This window comes from Balaenoptera physalus (assembly GCF_965194825.1).
Source record: "Balaenoptera physalus genome assembly, chromosome: 6".
NCBI lineage: Eukaryota > Metazoa > Chordata > Mammalia > Artiodactyla > Balaenopteridae > Balaenoptera > Balaenoptera physalus.
The window spans coordinates 37,170,436-37,191,721 of NC_138885.1; the positions used below are offsets into that span (position 1 = coordinate 37,170,436).

At 34.1% G+C, this 21,286-nt stretch overlaps 1 protein-coding gene across 1 annotated transcript in view; it reads right to left on the reverse strand.

The window, feature by feature from the left end:
* Window positions 1-21,286, reverse strand: part of LRP1B (LDL receptor related protein 1B) — a 1,885,740-nt gene that overhangs the window by 653,240 nt on the left and 1,211,214 nt on the right. The window contains exons 25-27 of the mRNA XM_082465229.1: window positions 10,925-11,122; window positions 9,208-9,412; window positions 121-285 (exon numbers count right to left, since the gene is read on the reverse strand). Of these exons, the coding sequence (XP_082321355.1) occupies window positions 121-285; window positions 9,208-9,412; window positions 10,925-11,122 (568 nt within the window). The remainder of the gene's footprint in view (window positions 1-120; window positions 286-9,207; window positions 9,413-10,924; window positions 11,123-21,286) is intronic.

The following is a 21,286-nucleotide window of genomic DNA, read 5'->3' on the forward strand; positions in this document are numbered from 1 at the left end:
AAAAATCACCACTGATGTCAATGTGTGTATACATGATACGTGCACATGAGAACAATTTTTATTTTGTACACATTATCTGAGGAAGGTAACAGAAAATAAAGAAAAAATCATTTTCTAAACCTGGCATCTGTCCAAACTATCCTTTTTTCAAAGTGGTCCACAGTGAGTCCATTAGGCCAAGCCCCTGTTTTCATGTCTTTGTAGATGGTTTTTCTCCCAGCACCACTCATGGAGGCAGATTCAATGCGAGGAAAGTTGGCATCCCAATCTGTCCAGAAAAGAATTCTGAAGAAAAGGAAAGAATGCTCTTGTTTCAGTCATTCATTTCACAAATATTTATGGAGTGCCTATGACATGCTAGGCACTGTCTCAGTAAACAATCACAAGAGAAACAGATGCATCATCTACCCTCACAAGGCTTAGAGTCCAGTGGGGGAGACAGACTAAATAAACACATGAATATAAAATTACAGCAGCTGAAATATATTCAAGAATAATTTTCTTATGAGAGAGAATAGCAGGTGCGTGATCTACTTAGAGAAGGTAATCAGGAAAAGAAAGCACTTTGAGGAGGTAATATTTACACTGAATCTGAGAGATGAGGAGAGCAGTATAAAGAGGAGGACATGAAAAATAAACAGCAGATACAAAAGCCCTAATGGGGGGAAAAAGTGGGTGACTGAGGAACAGAAATAAGGCCAATGTATCAGAAACGGGGCAGTGAGGAGGAAAGGGGAAGAAGGTGAGGTTGAAGAGGGTGATCTTATGGATCTTGCAGGGTAAGGTAATTATTTGGGATTTTAGTCCAAGGGAATAAGAAGCACATTTAAGCAGGGGAGAAACATGATGTCATATACAAGTGGATTATAGAGAGGCAGGAGAATGGGTACATCAGGTGGTTATTTTAAAGGACCAGGCAAAGACGGTAGTGGTTTGGGATATGGTAATAGCAGTGAAGTGAATGGATTCAAGGAATATTTTGGAGGTAGAACTAAGTGCCAGGACTAGATGATAATTGGATGTAGGGAATGAAGTAGAGAACAGAAGCATGGATGACTGTCAGTTTCTTGTTTTGGCATACTCAGAGTAAGGACAGGCAGAGGGTGGGCAGGGAATCCATGAAGTGAAATGGGGAAAATGGAAGAGAAACAGATTTTAATAGCTGGGAATTGAGTGTGCATGGGTGTGGATAGCAATTGAAAGTTTAGTTTTGAATTTTTGGATCTTGAGATGTTAAGACATAAAAAAGGAGATTTCCAGGAACCTGTGTGGTACACCAAGGTGAAGTTCAGTGAAGGTGGCAGAGTTGGAGACATGAATTTGAAAGTATTCTGCATGGAGATGATATTTAGATTCACATGAATGGAACAGATCATATGACAGAGGATACAGAGGGGAAACAGAAGGATATCGTATATTTTGATTTATACAAACATGCAGGTGTTATAATACAATTTATTTTTTACTAAATACTACTTGTAACTCTACAAATTCATGGTGTATAAACAGTTCCACACGATAGGCACCAAATGTTTCACGTTGTGCATTTGATTTCTAAGGCTATTAGGTAATAGATAGTTTATGTTTCATTGACTGTGGCCTAAACTGCTGATGCATGTTTCTATAGTATTATAATATAGTTACACAACAATTCCACAATTATTACAACTAGCTAATGTTTGAGTGCTTACTATACGTTAAATACTATTTTCAGAGCTTTATATAGATTATCTCATTTAATCCACCATGAGGCCATGGCTAAAGTTATCCATGTTTTACAGATGAGAAAACAGGCTTAGAGAAGTTAAATTACTTGACCAGGTTACATGGCCAGCAAGTGGCAGATGGAATTGGGAAACTGGATAGCTTAACTTCTGTTCTCATGCTTTTAACATCTAACTCTTTAATATCATGTCACTAAATAAAATAACAAAGGGAAAGCATTTGGTACTGGAGTAGGAACATGGTTGGTAATCAATAAATGGTAGTTGCCTTCTCTACCTTGGTAGTAGAACCAACCCAATGGACAGCATGGAGATTTGGGGAGGGAAAATGCAAAGAACTGGAGAGACAGTGACAGTCCAACAAATTTTCCTATTATCAGTTCTGACAACATTTTGGTCAGAAGTGGTAAAGTTACTGGTAAAAATAAATTTGTTTTCATTGTAATTGTATATAGCCTTGCTATTTTGCAATTCTTCCATTACTATGAATGATCCTTAGGTATATGAATTTGGTGGATATCTTGGAAAAATGAAACAATCCTCTGGAACAAAATTCAAAATGCAATTCAAACTTTCTTCTCTTTTAACAAATTTATTATATCCATTTAAGGAAATGTGGAGTGATGTAAACTAAGTATTCATTATGACTTCAGTTTTTGAGAGGTATATAATCTCTTATAGGATACGGGAATTACAAATATGAAACGATTAGAAGACAATACAAAACATTATAGAATAAATTTAATAAGTATGTGTGCTAAAGGCATGTGTGGTCAAGAAGATATTGACCTTCTTGATGAGCAGGTTCCCATACAACTTAAGTACTAGACCTTCAAAAAAATGTCATTAAATAATTGTGTCAGCGTTGAATGGTGGCAATGCATATGTTTTTGCATCAGACAAGCTTGGAATCAAATTTTCGATCTGTCACTGACTCCAGCGTACTTAATCTCAGCCTCCGTTTGCTCATCTGTAAATAAAAACTCTAATAGTACCACTGATCGGAGTATTTGATGAGGTAATGGATGTAAACAATTTAGCACACAGAATGGCTAGCACATAGAAACATTTGTGTTTACACAAGCATCCACACACATATTCAGAGAGAATATTCTTTTAAAGGCAAAATTCAAAGTCATTCCAAACTATTAAAGAAATGGAGAGAGAGAGACAGACAGACAGACAGACAGACACACACACACACACACACACACACACACACACACACACACACACAGACGGAGAGAAAGAATGAGAATTAATACTAATGTCAATGTTTAAATGTTACAACAGCATGTATGTGAAGGTAGATTAGTTTTATAAAGTAAGCATGAGTCAAAGCCATGATAAAAAAATTCAGAGGAGTAGGTCATAGAATAGGTTTATCTCACAGAATATCTCTTATAAAATGAGTTTATATTTTAAAAAAAAGTTTTTGTTTCATTAGCATCTTTAGGAGTTTCCATAGCTCTGGTGGTGGGAGTATATCCACAAAAACAATATCTAAATCATTCATCGTTTAACCACCAAATATTTGAATAAGCTACATAAACTGTTGGGGAAGGATAAAGATGAACATTAATATATCAGAGGACAATGTATTTATAATTGTTGAAGCTGGGTGATAGATACGAGGGAATTTATTTTACAATTCCTTTTATTTTGTATATTTAAAAATTTCTAAAATAAAAGTTTAAAAGTGTAACTAACCCAAAATTAAGTAAATAGATAATTTTTAAAAATGTACCAGAGAACATTTATAAAATCTTATTGTTGGGAATCTTTTTCTGAAAAGACTAAAGTTTAAGAATAGGATTGTTTTGTATGAGAAAGTGCTAATTATCTGGAAATATCAGTACTATATATTGCTTCTAAGTTATCACATATGTAATCTGTTCTAATTAAATAAAAAATAAAACAAAGGTTAATTAATATAAAGCTGGTAGGCTATTTGGTTAAGTAGTTGAATGCCTTTCTTGAAAACGATGAATATGAAATGAATTATGTGTCTCACTTCAAATTTAATTTTGGATGCACACAACTTTTCACTGACACCAGGTTGTTACTTATCAGCTTCCCTTTAAATGTAACATTAAAAAATTAAGGTTATTTGAAGAAACAAGACCAACCTAGCATCGATTAAATTTATGATGATATCTTGACAAACAAGGTAAAGTAGAGAGATTTCCAAGTTTGAAAAAGATTAGGAAAAATAATCCCTGAAAACAAACACAGTGAATTTGAGAGTCATAGGTAGTCTGAGTATGTGTGGATAAGATCCCACTAGATCTAGAGAACATTGTACTCCACACTCTGGATTGATGACCCAAAGACTTCTGAAACACTGTCTTTTGCCTGTATAACAAATAGAGAATTGGTGTCTCTCTTTTAACTTTCTACCTTCTTCTGCCTTATGTGGTTGCAGCAATTCCCAACATGCATATAAGTAACCCTGCAATTCTGCATGCTCTATATGTAGGTTTACCAGAAACAGACACTGTAGACTTTCAAATGCATGTTTCCAGTGGACAAAAATGTATGGCTTGGGACACTCTGAGGAATTATAAAATAAGCGGTCCCTTCATTTCTTCACTAAACATAGCAGCATTAAGCTGTTTCTTCTGCAGTGGTCACTAGAGTCCTATCTTTCGTTAATTTAGGTGGGAAATTTCCAACACTTTTTATAAAATACATGTGCTAGAATTAGTTCCCCCAAAAATGTTCTTAACCTTGACAATAGTCAGTTAACAATCAATTTTAAAAGTTGATTTCAAGGATCATTGTTTCATAAAATTCTAGGCACTCTTTTGTACACTTTACAATGTGGTATTTTAAAAGAATCATTTTTCCCTTATTACTTTCTTTTTATGGTTAAAATGTATTAGCATTTCAATGACTGCATTATTTCTTCAAGTATACAAAGACTGGATATCCCTTCTTACAGGACTTATGGAAATGTTCAACCATGATTGCTTTTAAAAAAGAGACTACAGTCTACTGATTCTATAGTTCCTGCATTCACAGGTTAGTCTGTATCAGGATTAAATTGGGTAAATGGACCATGAACAACTTGTACCATTATGGGCATGAAAGAGCTATTATAATCTATCAGGTCAAGGTGCAGAAGGTGAAAATAAAGATCTTGGCAAAAAAAAGAGGTTACTTATCTATAATCTTTAGGCCTTCTGAAACCAGCAATGTTATTAGTTTCATTTAGAAATGCTCCCAGATAAAATTAAAATTTTATTTAGATGTCTCACTAATCTTCACAATTACTATATCTGCTTTCACCAACTGCAATGGTTATAGCAGAGTCCATTTATTATGACAAATGAAAACTAAATACCAGCAAAGAAGCAGGAAGACACCATGCAGTTACAGGAGCATAAAAGCAATGAAAGTTCAAGAACTGAAGTGAGTACCCTGTAGATTCTGAACTCCCTGGTGCTTGTTACTCCCTAATAATAAGCTTGATGTTTAGAGGAGATTCATGTACTCTTTCAGGTCACCTCAGCAATAAGTGTATTCCTTTAAAATGGAATGAAAGAAAAATAGCTCCTCCCTAAGATTCCCAATTTAGCATCTTGGAATAACTTGTCACTTGGGACACTGGGTCAAAACCCAGAATACTGAAGGAATGTGACATGATAGCAAACATGTCTTATAATGTAAAATGAAGGTCTGTGGATTCTATGTTGAGGAAGCAAAGTATTGATTAAAACATTTCTTTTTTGAGATTTGTAAAAAAGGGTCACAAAGACCTTGACTGCTTCAGAAGATCATGTGATGTAAACGTGTTTTATGGGGTTAACGTTATAGCCTGCTTTTTATCTCAGCTGTGCTGAGGGAACAAAGTGGCTGGTTGCAAACTTTTTCTTTCATTCATTATTGTCAAAGAAGATGATAGTATTGCCCATTATTGTATTTTACTGTATACTTCACTCTTTAAGGTATATCCTTGAGCTCCAGTAAGTTTCATGTAAATTAAAGGGCTATTCATATGCATTAATTTATTGAACAAGCACTTTGAGCACAATTATATATATCAAGGGCAGTGAAGGATTTCATAGACATGGAAGCAACTCTGCCATCAGAAAGCTTATGATCTAGTAGGAAAGGTAATAGCATTTACACAAACCACATTTCTCGAAAAATTATCCAGTGGGTTTATCCTAAAATAAAAATTTTCAAAAACAGTTTAAATGTCTTTGGAGCTCCTATAATTTTGATTCACAGCTTTCTTACCTATTTCATCAATAATGTGAGAAATAGGGGAATACTTATTTTTACTAGTCTCTCAGCCTACTTTATGAAAGGTCCAATGTTTAAAAATGTCTATGAACTTTTCACCAAAATATCCCATAAACCTGAAAATAAATTTTAATATTTGCACTACATTTTTTAAATTTAATTGCTAATTTTAAATTTAAATTTACAACTGGGCTCCAAAGGTATTTACATGAACCTCATATTTAACCGTTGTCAATCCTTTATGAAATAATTTTTAATAATAAAAATTCTATCATATCATATGATACCCAAACCTGTCAAACTTTTAATTTATTCCTAGAGTTAGTGAATTGGTACTGCCATTTGAACTTTGGTCATTTACACCAGAAACAATTTTACAAGTGTTATTTCTTCACCCATTAAATAAAATTGTTACCACTGTAATTATCTTAATTAGCCTCACAATTTCATAGTAGCAATGGAGGACATCAACTTTCTCAGGAGCATTATCAAGTTTTCCCTCCTCAGAGACTAGCTTTCTATACTAACTTTCAACTCTTAGAGAACATTTTACTTCTGGAAATCCCCTTATATCTCTGAAATAGTGCCTGATATTTTCATTTAAATAGCATTTGTGGGTTGTGTGTCTTTTGCATTTCTGTTTTCTTTTTCTCTTCTCAGGTTGGCTATTCCCCAAACAAGCTGAGATAAATAAGTTTATTCTAAGCATTGTCAGTTCCAAGCTACAGGAAAAGAAGCTTCAATTCCCAGATCTACTGCTTTGCTTGATCAGACTATTTTCAAAATTTTTATACACCTGTTTTATTTATTTGTTTTTACTCTCTGTGTGCCGTTTGTTTTTTTGGGAAGCAGTTCTCCTACCATGTTGGTATACTTGCTAAAATTACAACTTTCTCCAAAATACCACTTTCCCTTATACAGAAAGTTCCTCATGCAGATAAGGTGCTGGTACAACGTAGATAGGTCAAATAGGTGAAAAGTTCACACCAGTAGCTGTTACACTGAGGGTAAAAACCTCTGTTGATGATGGACCTCTGTGGGAAGTAAAGGGTCAAGATTGGCAATCTACTCGTAACCTCAGGGAGAGTCTGTTTGAAAAAGGGAATTTCTCATTAGACACAGATGACCTCTTCCTAGTGAACTGTTATTACAGGAGGTAATGAGTGAAATGGGCAAAGTGTAAACCATGTAAACTGGAGGACATACCTCCAGGCTAAAAGATACAACTGCCTTACTTCACTCTGTATGACAGTCTCTAGGTCCATCCACGTCACTACAAATAACTCAATTTCATTTCTTTTTATGGCTGAGTAATATCCCATTGTATATATGTGCCCCATCTTCTTTTCCATTCATCTGTCCATAGACACTTAGGTTGCTTCCATGTTCTGGCTATTGTAAATAGTACTGCTATGAACATTGGGGTGCATGTGTCTTTTGAATTATGGTTTTCTCAGGGTATATGCCCAGTAGTGGGCTTGCTGGGTCATATGGTAGCTCTATTTTTAGTTTTTTAAGGAACCTCCGTACTGTTCTCCATAGTGGCATGGACTTATATACACTACCAAATGTAAAATAGATAGCTAGTGGGAAGCAGCCACATAGCACAGGGAGATCAGTTCAGTGATTTGTAACCACCTAGAGGCGTGGGATAGGGAGGGTGGGAGGGAGATGCAAGAGGGAGGGGATATGGGAACATATGTATATGTATAGCTGATTCACTTTGTTATAAAGCAGAAACTAACACACCACTGTAAAGCAATTATACTCCAATAAAGATGTTAAAAAAAAAAAAAAAAAAGATACAATTGCCGCTCTGTTGATTGTGGCCAGATCTCCCTACTTTTTTGAAAGAAGCCAGAAATCCAGAGTTGTATGCAAAATCTTTCAATATTTTAAATTTTGGCAACTAATTCAAATAAATGTCAAACTCTGTGGAAGATAAAACAAACACAGCAATGAGAGTTGCCAGTTCGGAGCCTTGCTCTAGACAAGCTGCCTTGTCCCTTTAATTTCTGTATCTGAATTGAGTAAAAGGAAAACAAACAGACTTCCCAATCTATTGATTTCTGGGTCTTGGGCATAAACCAGGGCACAAAGCAGAGTGTGGGCCAGGAAGCTGACTTAAACACAAGGCTCCCTTTTCTCTCTTCTTCATCTCATTAAAGTCCCTCCTGGGTGACTCCCCCCTCGCCTTGGTCCTCCCTAGATTTTGTATTACTTAAAGGTACAGAGCCAAAAAAAAATTTCCTTTCTACCATCCTTTAGACTTGACAATGATTTTGGATTAACAAAATAATTACCAAAGAAATAAACAATTAACAGCAATAGCAAAGCATTCCCATGTAGATGAGTTATATATTATCTTCCACATTTTCCCATCTCCTCAAAACAACCTAATTATAAAGAAATTATTATCCCTGATTTACAAAAGAGAAAACTGAAATCTAAGGGAAGATAATACACGTGAGTAGATTTCCCAGAGGATAAATGACTGAGCAGCTCTGGAACCCTTGTTTTCTAGCTCCAAATCCACTGTCTCTCTTCTGCTCTTTCACAAAGGAACACAGGGAAACAGTGGGGGCAATAACCTGAATTATACACTTGACCTTGTTTTCCAGAATCATGTGTCTTGTCTTTCAAATATCCCAATAGTTAGCATCTCAATACTGGACTCTTTCAAGCTTATTCTAATTTTCTTTCAAACTAACTCCAAGTATATACAAATATCAATACAAATAAAGGGTGAGGTGGTTAACATCTGTGACTGTTTGGACCAAAGACTGGTCCACGGTTTGCAACCCTTAGAAACAATTACAGCATCTCTTTGGCAGGTCAAAAAGAAATTCATTAAATTATTGCTTCAAAATAGAGTTACAATAGCTTCCAAAAGGGTCTAATGCCCATATTTAGAAAAAAAAGTTCTATCCTCTAAAAGCACCTATGTAAGCAATCCTATAACAAAATTCATGGTAACAAACTAAAACTGGTTGAGATATATCTATATCTATATAGATATATATATACACACAAATTATGTATGTATATAATTGTATATGTACATATAAACACACACATACAAACACAACTATGCACAAGTATATATACATACATATTTACATGCACAAAATAAGCACTATGACTCATAATTTATGAGATAATTGAATTCAGCATTAATTTGAAAGATTATTTTTCATGCCAAAGTGAATCTGTGAAAGGCAAACTTCTTTACCCATATCTTGGGTCCAAAGCGATGGCCCTGGGGTGTTCCATAGCTCCTGCTATGAGTGTAGTTCTCAAGGAACCATCTAGTTTGGCCACTTCGATTTGGTCCAGATTGCTGTCTATCCAGTATATGTTGCCTGCTATCCAGTCAACTGTTAGTCCTTCTGGGGTAGCCAGGCCATGCTCCACAATCACTTCAATAGCACTGACACCTACAAAAAAAGAGAAACCAACACTTGCACCCATTCAAGGAACCTGTTAAGCACAAAGGAAAAGGCCTACTTATTAGCAATATGAAGTATTTAACATTATATTAACCTTGAGAGATACAGTGCAAAAGTGTTACCTGGCACAGAGGAAACTAAGAAGGCCCCAAATTTAGAATCACTGATCTTTCCCAGCAGAGTTTTTTAATCTCTTAAATCCTTTCAGTGACAGTATAACAGAATTTTTAAACAACTCTGAGGCTAATAACAATGTTTAGGTTGCAAAAAAGTTATTTCGTGCTTCTGACTTTTTAGTCAGAACAAGGGATTTTGGAAATAATAATGATGTGCTGGTTAAAATTGGTGCAATTTAATTCAAACGTTGATCTTCAGGGGTAGAATAAAAAGAAAAAGTCCACCTGGGGCAACATGCATCGTAGCTAGTCAGCACCCACTCTTTTTTTGAAACATGCCTGATAAGATCACTCTTGCTGCATTTAACCTTAACAAAAGCCCCAAATCACCCACCTCCACACCATAAGCCAAGTTTTATGGCTTGCATGTTATATCCTGCAAGCCATAAGACTTGCAGGATATAACATGTTTGCAAATAAGAGAAGAAGGCAGTAGTGTGGTCTAAATAAAAATGAGCAATTTGGTAATACCCAGCACTATTCTTATTTATCCATTCCTTAATTTATTTTGGAATTAAATATATATATATATTTAAAAAACAATCCTTTTTCTAATAGGATAGCTCTTTATAATTTATGACATTGTCAGTGCTTTTGTTAGACTTTTTAATAGTGTGGTTTTTTGAACAGTTAACCATCTAAAGTCATGGATCTAAATCCATCATTTGAAGTCAGTATCTTGCAATATGACACAGGACACAAACTCACAGATCATAATTATATAGTGTGTTCAAATACTATATTTTCCCAAAATTGTATAGGTGATTTAAGGAGGAATTTAGATGGTGATAGAAATACCTGGCCTTTGGAATGCTACACAGATCTAAAATTTTCAAGAGAATTATTACATATATTTATCTCAAGGCCTTGCTACTAAAGAATGGCCTAGATTGGAGAAAAGAGATGTCAAATCATGGAAAAAAAATATTTAGCTCATATTTCTAATCTTTGTAATAATTCATTATTTCTTTGAATTATGCTGAAAGGTGAAACCCAAATAAAAAACAAGCTATGTTAACTGACAAAAATATGACTACTAGTATGTAGGAGACAATGCTTTTTTTTCTTGTAAATAAATTTCTTCACCGAATACGCATGACAAAGTTCACAACTTGAAAATGGTGTGAACAGTACAGGCCTTCACCACTTCCCTCCCCTATCTTCACACATACACTTCACATCCCTGGCTTTACACATATGAGGGAGAAGATGAAGAACCAAAGGCCAAAGATTAATCAAAATTCCTTCTGATTACAGCATATTTTTCTGGAATTTTCAGTTAGAAATCAATCTGAACATTAAGTCAACATTGTAATAGATGTACCTCCACTTTCAGAAAGCTTGCCCCGGTATATTCTGTCTTCTACAACATCTGTCCAATAAAGTAAACTTTGATTGAAGTGAAAATCAAGTGCTATTGTGTTTCTCAATCCAGGAACAAGTAAACTATAGTCTCTTTTATGAAGATCAATCCTTCTGATCTCATGGCGAATAGAAAAGATGATGAATGCTTCAAAAGGATCTGAAAATAAATTTATTTTAATAGGCTTATGAAAATATTTATAGGCTAATAAGTGGAATAAAGTGCTTGAGGTCAAAATCCATTTATTTAAAAGTATAATTTATTATGTAATTTTCTGTCACTAAAGGAACAATTTCTTGTAATCCAAAATGAAAAAGAAACTTGGAAAACTTAGGTTTATTTGTATTTATTAAAATAACATATAAATGTGTTTTTATTCTTTGAATTTTTATACACCTGATTCTGATTTTAAAATACAAGAATTGTTGCAATTCCAAGACAAAATGTAAGACTTTCTGTTTTAATGTAGTTTTAGCTGACAATCTAAACTTCAGAAACATCACCATAGGAACTGCTAAGAGGTGAATAAAACTAACGCTGCCACTCTTAGCTCATCACATGACTCTAGATCCACAAAGGAGAGAGATTCAACAAAAAACAATTATTGGGCTGATAATTAGTGAATACTCTCCATGAGGGAAGATGGTGGCTCTCTCCACAACCCAAGAAAATCATGTCTACAACTTTTCCCCCACTAGTTTTTAATCCTGGACCAGGCCTGAGTAGGGAGAAACAGAAGAAGCTTTGAAAACAAATATGAGATTAAAGTTTTATATTTTTGTACCTAAAAGAAAGAATTTTTAATACCCAAAAGTTACAAAAATTATGTTATCATTTTGAAAATGTATTAAGTCCTATACCAGTTACCATTGGACATACTAATATGGGTTAGACATAAATTCACTTGATGAATATACATTTTGAGGGAGGGATCCAGGCTCACAAAGATTTCTCCTGTTTCCATGTTAGTGCCACCCTTTTGTGCTTTTCTTTAGGGAAATTGGTTTTCCTAACCCAAGTCTATACATGTCTGTGAATGTGAGCTGTTATAATTATCCCAGGCCAAAGTGGTTGGCTCAAGAGGTGGATGTGAGATCTAAGTCAGGCAGACGAGTTTGTAAAATTCCAGAGAAGTTTTCAAGCTGAGGGGAAAGAGTCTCTTTTCTTCTATGATCACAGATTTCTCAGCCTAGTGTGGTCAGTTCATGTCCTTGAAGTTTCTGTAAGTCTACTCGTGGTATTGTAGGAGAAGAGAAAAAAAAGCCTCAGAAACAGAAGCAGTGATGACCAGGGGAGAGACCATGATGTCCTAAGGACATTTAAATCTGTAGTTCCAATTACCCCTAAGACTAGCTCCTTCCTTCAAATCCCCTATACATTTCTCATACTTTCAGTATATGAGCCAATGCACTTAACTCTATTCAACTTCATTTGAACTGGGGTTTTGTCAATTGCAACCAGGTTTACTGTTCTTATTAATCTTATTTCCTCAGAGAGGTCTTTCCTGATCAGTTATCTAATAAAAGCACACCTCCATTATTCTATATCATCATAGCCTATTTTTTTTTTTGAGGTACACTTTAAATTCAATATTTCCTTGTTTGCCATTGATCTTCCTCACTGGATTATAAACTCTCTTAAACAGGGATCTCATCTGTCTTGCTCATTATACTGTCCCTAACACCTAGCACCAGGGAATACATAGTACATACCAGGTCTTAGATTAGAAGATGCTGGCTGCCCTTGGTGGAGGGAAGTCACCTGCCATTTGTTTTCACTGGAGGTGAATCTACTTTAGGGAGCTCTGCCCAACACATTAAATAAATGTGTTTTGAATGATTAAATGTGGAGAAGAGTTGAATCCATCCTAAGAGACCATCTGACAGCTAGCATGGGAGAGATGCTGCCACAATCAGCAGAGTCATCTACTTGCCCTTCAGCTGATCACATAGTATAAGCAAGCCTGGCCACGACCATAAGAACTGCCCAGAAATCCTGAGAATTTGTGAGCAAACATTATGTATATTGCTGATATAATACCTAATATCATTTAGGTATTATGGTTATTTATTGCATAGTATTGTGGTGTTTATTGCACAACATTACTGTGATAATAGCTAACTGATACAAGATACCAAACATGTACAAAATAACCAGTTCCAGAAAGCTCCCAATAGAACAAGTACTCATAAAATTTAAAATCCAAAATTTAGCGTTTTTAAAGTAAAAAAAAAAAAAATAATAAGGTTGTGTTAGATGCACAGTTGTTTAAAAGAAATAATATCTAATTTTGGATCAGCAATCCTTATTTGATTACCTGCTTTGGCTATGAAACAACTATTAGCTTAGAAACATTCTTTATCTTTTCAGGAATTAAATGTCCTTACCTGTAAAATGAGGTTAACAATAACCACCTTTCAATCTAACTTAAACTGTTGCTATCAGAATCCAATTAGATGACGTATGCAGATTTGTTTTATAAGCTGAAAATCATCACAGTAAACACAAATGTAGCGGTAACTGTGACGTAGTCAGCAAGTAACAGACTTGGAGTCAGAAATTGTGGGTTTAAGACAGAGCTCTGCTATCAACTAGCTGTATAAATTGGAGAAATTTACTCAGACCCTCTGATCCTCAATATTTTAATTTATAAAGTGTATAACATACTAAGTTATCAGGATAATTGACAATTAAAAGTGTGAATACTTAATAATATCTTAATAAATATTTAATAATTATTATGACTATTAAGTTCCAGAAATCGCTCAAAGGAATAAGCAAAAGAGATACTGGGTAAGAGAAAAGGTTGGATGATGACACACCAAAGATAGTCAGATATTTCTTAGCATATGCTGAAACTAGGGACATTACAGCTCTGAAGAGCCTCCCCTTCCTTTGGCTTATGGTTTGCTTGCCCTTAGTTAAGTAGTAAATTGTAGGTGCAGCAGCTACTTGCTAGAGAAGCTTATATTGAATAATGTTAAAGAACACACAGTTTTTAAATCACAAAATGACTGCTTCTTCAAAAGTATCTACTTTTCTTCCATACATAAATATATGTGTTATTTTATTTGTAGTATGCTAGAATGAGGAAAGCCTTTCTGAGTTTGATACAAATCTTAGAAGACCTAAAGAAAAGAATGACATTTAATGTTACTGAAGAAATTGTAGGAGAAAAACAATGTAAAAAATGTCAAAAGACAAAAGGCAAACTTTGTACAATATCTGCAATATAATAAAGGATTAAATTATTTAATACATATGAGCTCCTACAAATTGACAAGAAAAAATACTCACATGAATAACGGGGCAAAGGGTATTAAAAAGAAAATTCAAAGAAAGGAAAATATAAACAACTTTGAAATTTTAAAAAGTATTCAATTTCTGTCATAAAATGATAAATGGATTTTAAAACTATGAAAATATTTGATAAGACACTGTTTTGATTAAAATGTAGATAAAAGGCACTCTGGTATATTGATAACGAAAGTATAATCCCTAAGTAGAGTCACTGTGCAATATTCCATCAAAAGTTGATATATATATATACACTATTTGATCAAGTAAGTCCATTTGTAAAGATAGAGTTGTATATATGAAAATTTGCAGATGAGGATGGAGATCCTTTGCAATATTATTTCTGGTAGCAAAAGATTAAGCAACATTAATGTTCATCAATAGATGGCTGCATAAATAATGTATGATAGTCACAGAGTGTAATATTATAAGGCCACGTAAATGAATGTGATTAATATGCATGTGCTGATGTGGAATAATTTCCCATATTTCGTAAGTTGATAACAGCAAGATGTGAACCATGTGCATGACATGCTACCATTTAAGTTAAAAATAAAAGATTTTTCTAGACCTATGTGACGGTAAATCACAGAATACATCTTGAAAGATTAATGAAGGAATGCTGTTACTTCTGCCATGGGAACTGGTGATGAGTTCAGGAGTGAGAAGAAAACTAAGTTTTACTTTATTCTGCATAGGTTCATTTTTTTTAGCATTTGCATATATTTCCTATATAAATTAATTATTTTTCTGAATGAAATTTTAAACTAGTAATAGAAGAAATTTCATATCGGCTTCTAAGAAATACTCATAAATAAAACAAGAATTGTTTGGGCATGACATATATGCTGAGCAAGGTAATTCAGTATAACGAATACTGTAAAACATGCTTTCCCTTCAGGAGAATTCATATTTAAGAGATCGTTTACTGCTCTTACTTTCATGCTCTATTTGAGAAAGTATATTCTCTTGAACCAAAAATTATTGCCTTCTCTGTTACAACTGAGTAGAAAGAAATTTTATAATAGAAGACCTGGATTCTACTCTTGCCTCTGTTAACAATAAAAGGCCATCACGAAAACTGCATAGGTCTAGCTGTCTTGATTTTTTAAATAAATAATTTTGGTGATGTGTTTGTTCTAAAATTTTATTTGTGAATAGTCATAAAATATTAATTGCCTTATCAATAAATTAACATTAATATTAGCCAAAAGAAACTTCAAAGCAAACAGCTTTCATAGAAATAAAAAGGCTCACTATTATATGATAATATGAACAGTTCAACAGATAAAATATAACTCTTAAAATAGTATATGCCCAATAATAGATTAAAAAATATATAAAGCAAAACTTGACATAATTAAATGGAGAAATTAATAAATCCATGATTATACTGTGTGAGTTTCAACCATAACCCATTCAAACTGATAGAAAAAATTATAACAAATATAATAAGAACAACAAAATAAACACAAAACTCAACACAAAGGAAATATATAGAAATTGGTGCCATCAAAATAGAAGGCATATTCTCTCTATGGACACATGAAACATTTAACAAAATGATCATGTTCTAGTCCACAAAGTAAGTCTCAAGAGATAGCAAAGAATCAAACTAATAATGAACACATGCTCTGAGCACAATGAAATGAAACTAAAAATCAACAATAAAGACTGCTAAGCTCCTCATATGCTTTAAACTAAAAATAATTACTAAACAATTTCTTGACTAACAGGACCTCAAATAGGGAATTCAGAAATAGAGATATTATGGCATCAAATGTGTAGATTAAAAACCATGAGACAATTAAAAATTAATGATATAGAGAATAATTTCTAAATGGTGGAGTAAGGACTTCCAAAAAATCTTCTCCTCTATAAAAACAATGAGAATACTAGCAAAATGGTCAAAATTATCTTTTTTCTAAACTCTAGAAATTAACCAAATTCTAGTAACAATCCAGTGAGTGTTTATTAAGAAAAAATGCTGAATATCATTGAGAACAGCAAACTTTGTAGCATTTTAACATGCATCAATCCCAGTTACTCAGCCATTAAAAAGAATGAAATAGGACTTCCCTGGTGGTGCAGTGGTTAAGAATCCGCCTGGCAATGCAGGGTACACAGGTTCGAGCCCTGGTCTGGGAAGATCCCGCATGCAGCGGAGCAACTAAGCCCACGTGCCACAACTACTGAGCCTGTGCTCTAGAGCCTGCGAACAACAACTACTGAGCCTGTGCACCACAACTACTGAAGCCCACACGCCTAGAGCCCATGCTCCGCAACAAGAGAAGCCACCGCACTGAGAAGCCCACGCACCGTAACAAAGAGTAGACCTCACTCGCCACAACCAGAGAAAGCCCGCACGCAGCAACGAAGACCCAACGCAGCCAAAAATAAATAAATAAAATAAATAAATTTATTAAAAAAAAAAAAAAAGAATGAAATACTGCCATTTGCAGCAACATGGATGGACCTGGAGATTATCATACTAAGTGAAGTAAGTCAGACAGAGAAAGACAAATATCATATGATATGTTTACATGCAGAATCTAAAAAAAATGATACAAATGAACTTATTTACAAAACAGAAACAGACACACAGACTTAGAGAACGAACTTATAATTACCAGAGGGTAAGGGCTGGGGGGGAGGGATAGACTGGGAGGTTGGGATTGACCTATACACATTGTTATATTTAAAGTACATAACCAACAAGGACCTACTGTATAGCACAGGGAACTCTGCTCAATATTCTGTAATAACCTAAATGGGAAAAGAACTTGACAAAGAATAGACACATGTGTATGTATAACTGAATCACTTTGCTATACACCTGAAACTAACACAATATTGTTAATCAACTATGCTCCAGTATAAAATAAACATTAAAAAATAAATTATTAAAAAAAAACAAACATGCACCAATCATGTCTCCCTTTCCCCAGCTTTGTGGCAGCCTTGGACACAGACAGCCCAGAAACCACCAGAGGGGATAGATGGGTTTTGGAGCTCCCCAAAAAGCCCAATCTCCAGGGAATTGTTCAATGGGGAAAGAAGAGTCTTTTCAAGAAATTGTGCTGGATTTCCACATGCAAAAGAAAGAAGATGAAACTTCACATCATATATAAAAATTAACTCAAAATGTAGTGTAGACCTAAATGTAAGAGCTAAAACTGTACAACTATTAGAAGAATACATAGGAGTATATCTTAATGACCTTAGATTAGGCAATGGTTTCTCAGCTATGACAGTAAAGCACAAGCAACAAAAGAAAAATAAGAAGTGGACTTCATCTAAAAAAAAAAAAAAAAAAGAACTTTTGAGCTTCAAAGGACAACATCAAGAAAGTGAAAAGGTGAAAAAACAACCTACAAAATGGGACAAAATATTTCCAAAGCACATATCTGATTAGGGACTTGTATCTAGAATATGTAAAGGACAATTATGACTCAAAACTAAAAAGATAAATAACCCAGTTTAAAACTGGGCAAAGGTCTTGAACAGGCATGTTGTCCAGGAAGATACACAAATGACCAATAAGGACAAGAAAAGATGCTCAACGTTGTTAGTCATAAGGGAAAAAAGTCAAGCACAATGAGATACCACTTTGCACCCACTAGGATGACTATAATAAAAAAAAGATGGACAGTAAAAACTAATGGAAATTGATTGTGTAGAAACTGAAGCCCTCGTACATTGCTGATGGGGTTTTAAAATGAAGTAGCCACTCTGGAAAACAGTTTGGCAGTTCCTGAAAACGTTAAATATTGAGTTACCATATGACCCAGCAATTCCATTCTTAGTTTTCACCCAAGAGAAATGAAATGCATGTCCACACAAAAACTTGTACATAAATATTCACAGCAGAATTACTCATAATAACCAAAAATTGGAAACAATCCAAATGCCCATCAACTGATAAATGGATAAACAAAATGTGGTATATCAATACAAGAGATTTTTATTCTACAATAAAAGGAAATAAAGTACTGATGTATGCTAAAACATGGCTGAACATTGAAAACATTATGACAAGTGAAAAAAATCAGTCAGAAAAGACCACATACTCTACGATCCCATTTTTATAAAATGTCCAGAATAGGCAAATCTATAGAGACAGAAAATAAATTAGTGGTTGTCAGGCCTGGGGTAGGGGTTGATGGGGAGTGACTTTTAATGCCTGTGGGGTTTGTTGAGAGGGTGATTAAAATATAATAATATTAGATAGCGGTAATGGTTGTATCACTCTCTAAATATACTATAAACCACTGAAGTGTATATCTCAATCTATCTGTTGTAAGAAAAAAGAAATATGGTAATAAGTGTGGAAACTTATAAAGAGTAAAAAACTGTACATATACTATTTTTAGTTCACTGTTAACTAAAAATCGTATATTTTTTACCTCATTCAGATTAATCTGTATAACTATCCACAGCTCTGAAAACTTTTCCATCTATGTAAGGAAAGACAATGTAACATTCTGACAATTTAATGTTTTCCTTCTCTGTGTATTTGTGCTAGTTGAATAAAGTTGAGAATTCATCCATTAAAAATGAACATCTTATTTAAACTCAGTAATTCAGAACATATAAAAAGAATTAACACAAAGGAATTAGAAAAAATAAAATAACTATGGCAACCGATAAGACAGAGAAAAATAGATTATCAAAAAAACCCAAAGTCATTTGTTTGAAAGACTAATAAAGTATAGATAAATCTATGGCAGGACCAATACATATACAGGTAGATATACATATACATATACAATATATGTACAAATGAACAACAGAAGGAATGAAAGTAGGAAATAATTAAGAATATATAAAATAAAAAATAGAGTGAGATATATACTTTAATAATATATGAAAATAGGTAAAAATAAGACTTTTTCTAGAGAAATGTTACCAAAATTTCATATATTTCACAATTTTCATATATTTCAAAAGAACTATAAAATAATTTGATTCAACCTCCACTCTGAAAAAAGCTTAGGTGTAAGGGACAGAAATAAGCTTATAAAACAGACTGTTCAAAGGCATCGTGGGAATCTGAGAGCACACAGTACATCGAGATGGCCTGGATCTTTGGAATGGCTTGTAAAAGCTCTTGCTTTGGAGTCAGGAGGAATGAAGCGCAAAAGCTCTTCTCTAACATCTCTTTACCACAAGGCTCTGGGCAAACGAAGTAACCTTCTGTGTCTCAGTTTCCATAGGTATAAAATCAGAGAATTAATAATATCTAATTGGCTTCTTGTGAGTTATAAATAACCTATGACATTTTAGATGCTTGATAAATGGTAGCTATCAGTAATATTATAATTAAATTTAAGAAATTATTTATATGGAGTTTGGGATTAACATATACACACTACCATATAGAAAGCAGATAACCAACAAGGACCTACTATGTATAAAACAGATAACCACAGTGAACTATACTTAATATTTTGTAATAATCTATAAGGGAAACAAATCTGAAAGGCATATATATATATATAAAAAACTGAATCACTTGGTTGTGCACCTGAAACTAACACAACATTGTAAATCAACTACATTTCAATAAAAAATAAATAAAAATGAAAATAGAAAGAAAAAAAAAGAAAGAAAAAACAGAAATGATTCATAGAGGTGGGAGTTTTGAATAGAGTATAGGATTCAGATTTCCAGAGAGAATGTAGAAGATACTGTCATACTGAAAAGTCATAGATGACAATGAGCAGTGTACATGAAGGAGATGGTAAAATGAAGTCATATATGTGAAAGTACTTTACATTCTTGGCCATGATGCATTTATTATCATTACTAATGACAAAACCAGAAATAATGTGCGTGGAGTGGAAACCCACAGTGGAAGACAATGAAACATCAGATTGGAGAGATTAAATGAACAAAAATGAAGAAAGCCCTTAATGTCGGGCTGAGGATATGAGGTTCTTTTCATAAATAATGAAGAGTTACTTTAAAATCATGGATGGAGACTGATATGTAAAACTCTCACTTTATATTAAGATAAATAAAGGAATGGATGGCCAGATTATAAACCACCACAGCTTCACTGCCCTGAGCTCTTCACCTTTATCTTCCATTATTCCCCAAGGTAGCCCATCTGCTTAACATCACTCTATTCTTTACTATATGTCTGAGCTCTTTTCATCAATTCTCATCTTCCAGATCTGGATTACCCTCTCCCTTTTCAATAAGAATATTATATTCCTTCAACTTTTTGATATTTTACTTCTCACAAACTGTAGAAACAAGAGGATGATAAAAAATAGGCCGGAAAGAAGACTGCCATCATCATTACAACATGCCTGGACTGTGCTGTGGCACAGATGCTTTTTTTTTTTAGAATTAAAGTTTGGGCGCAATAAAAAAAACTTGTTTAAATAAATAAAAAATGGAATAAATGGAGCTCCAAATCAACTATAACTCAATAAAAAAATATAAAGTAAATGGGGCTCCAAAAAATAAAAAAAGTTTGGGTGATGGACACAGTGTACTGCTAGGTGATCATTATGTTTATGCAGTTTTGTATTTACATCCATGATGTCTTTCTTTAAAAAGATATGTTTTAAAATAAATACAGTTATAAAAAAATCTTTTAAAAAACGAGCGATTAAGAACAAAGAAATTGGGCTTCCCTGGTGGCACAGTCGTTGAGAGTCTGCCTGCCAATGCAGGGGACACGGGTTCGAGCCCTGGTCTGGGAAGATCCCACATGCCGCGGAGCAACCAGGCCTGTGAGCCACAATTACTGAGCCTGCGCGTCTGGAGCCTGTGCTCCGTAACAAGAGAGGCCGTGATAGTGAGAGGCCCGTGCACCGCGATGAAGAGTGGACCCCGCTTGCCGCAACTAGAGAAAGCCCTCTCACAGAAACGAAGACCCAACACAGCCATAAAGAAATAAATTCAAAAAACAAACAAACAAAAAAAACCTCTCATTAAAAAAAAGAAAAAGAACAAAGAAATATATTGGTGGGTAAATCTAACCTAATTCAGGCTAAAAGAAAATAAAAGGGA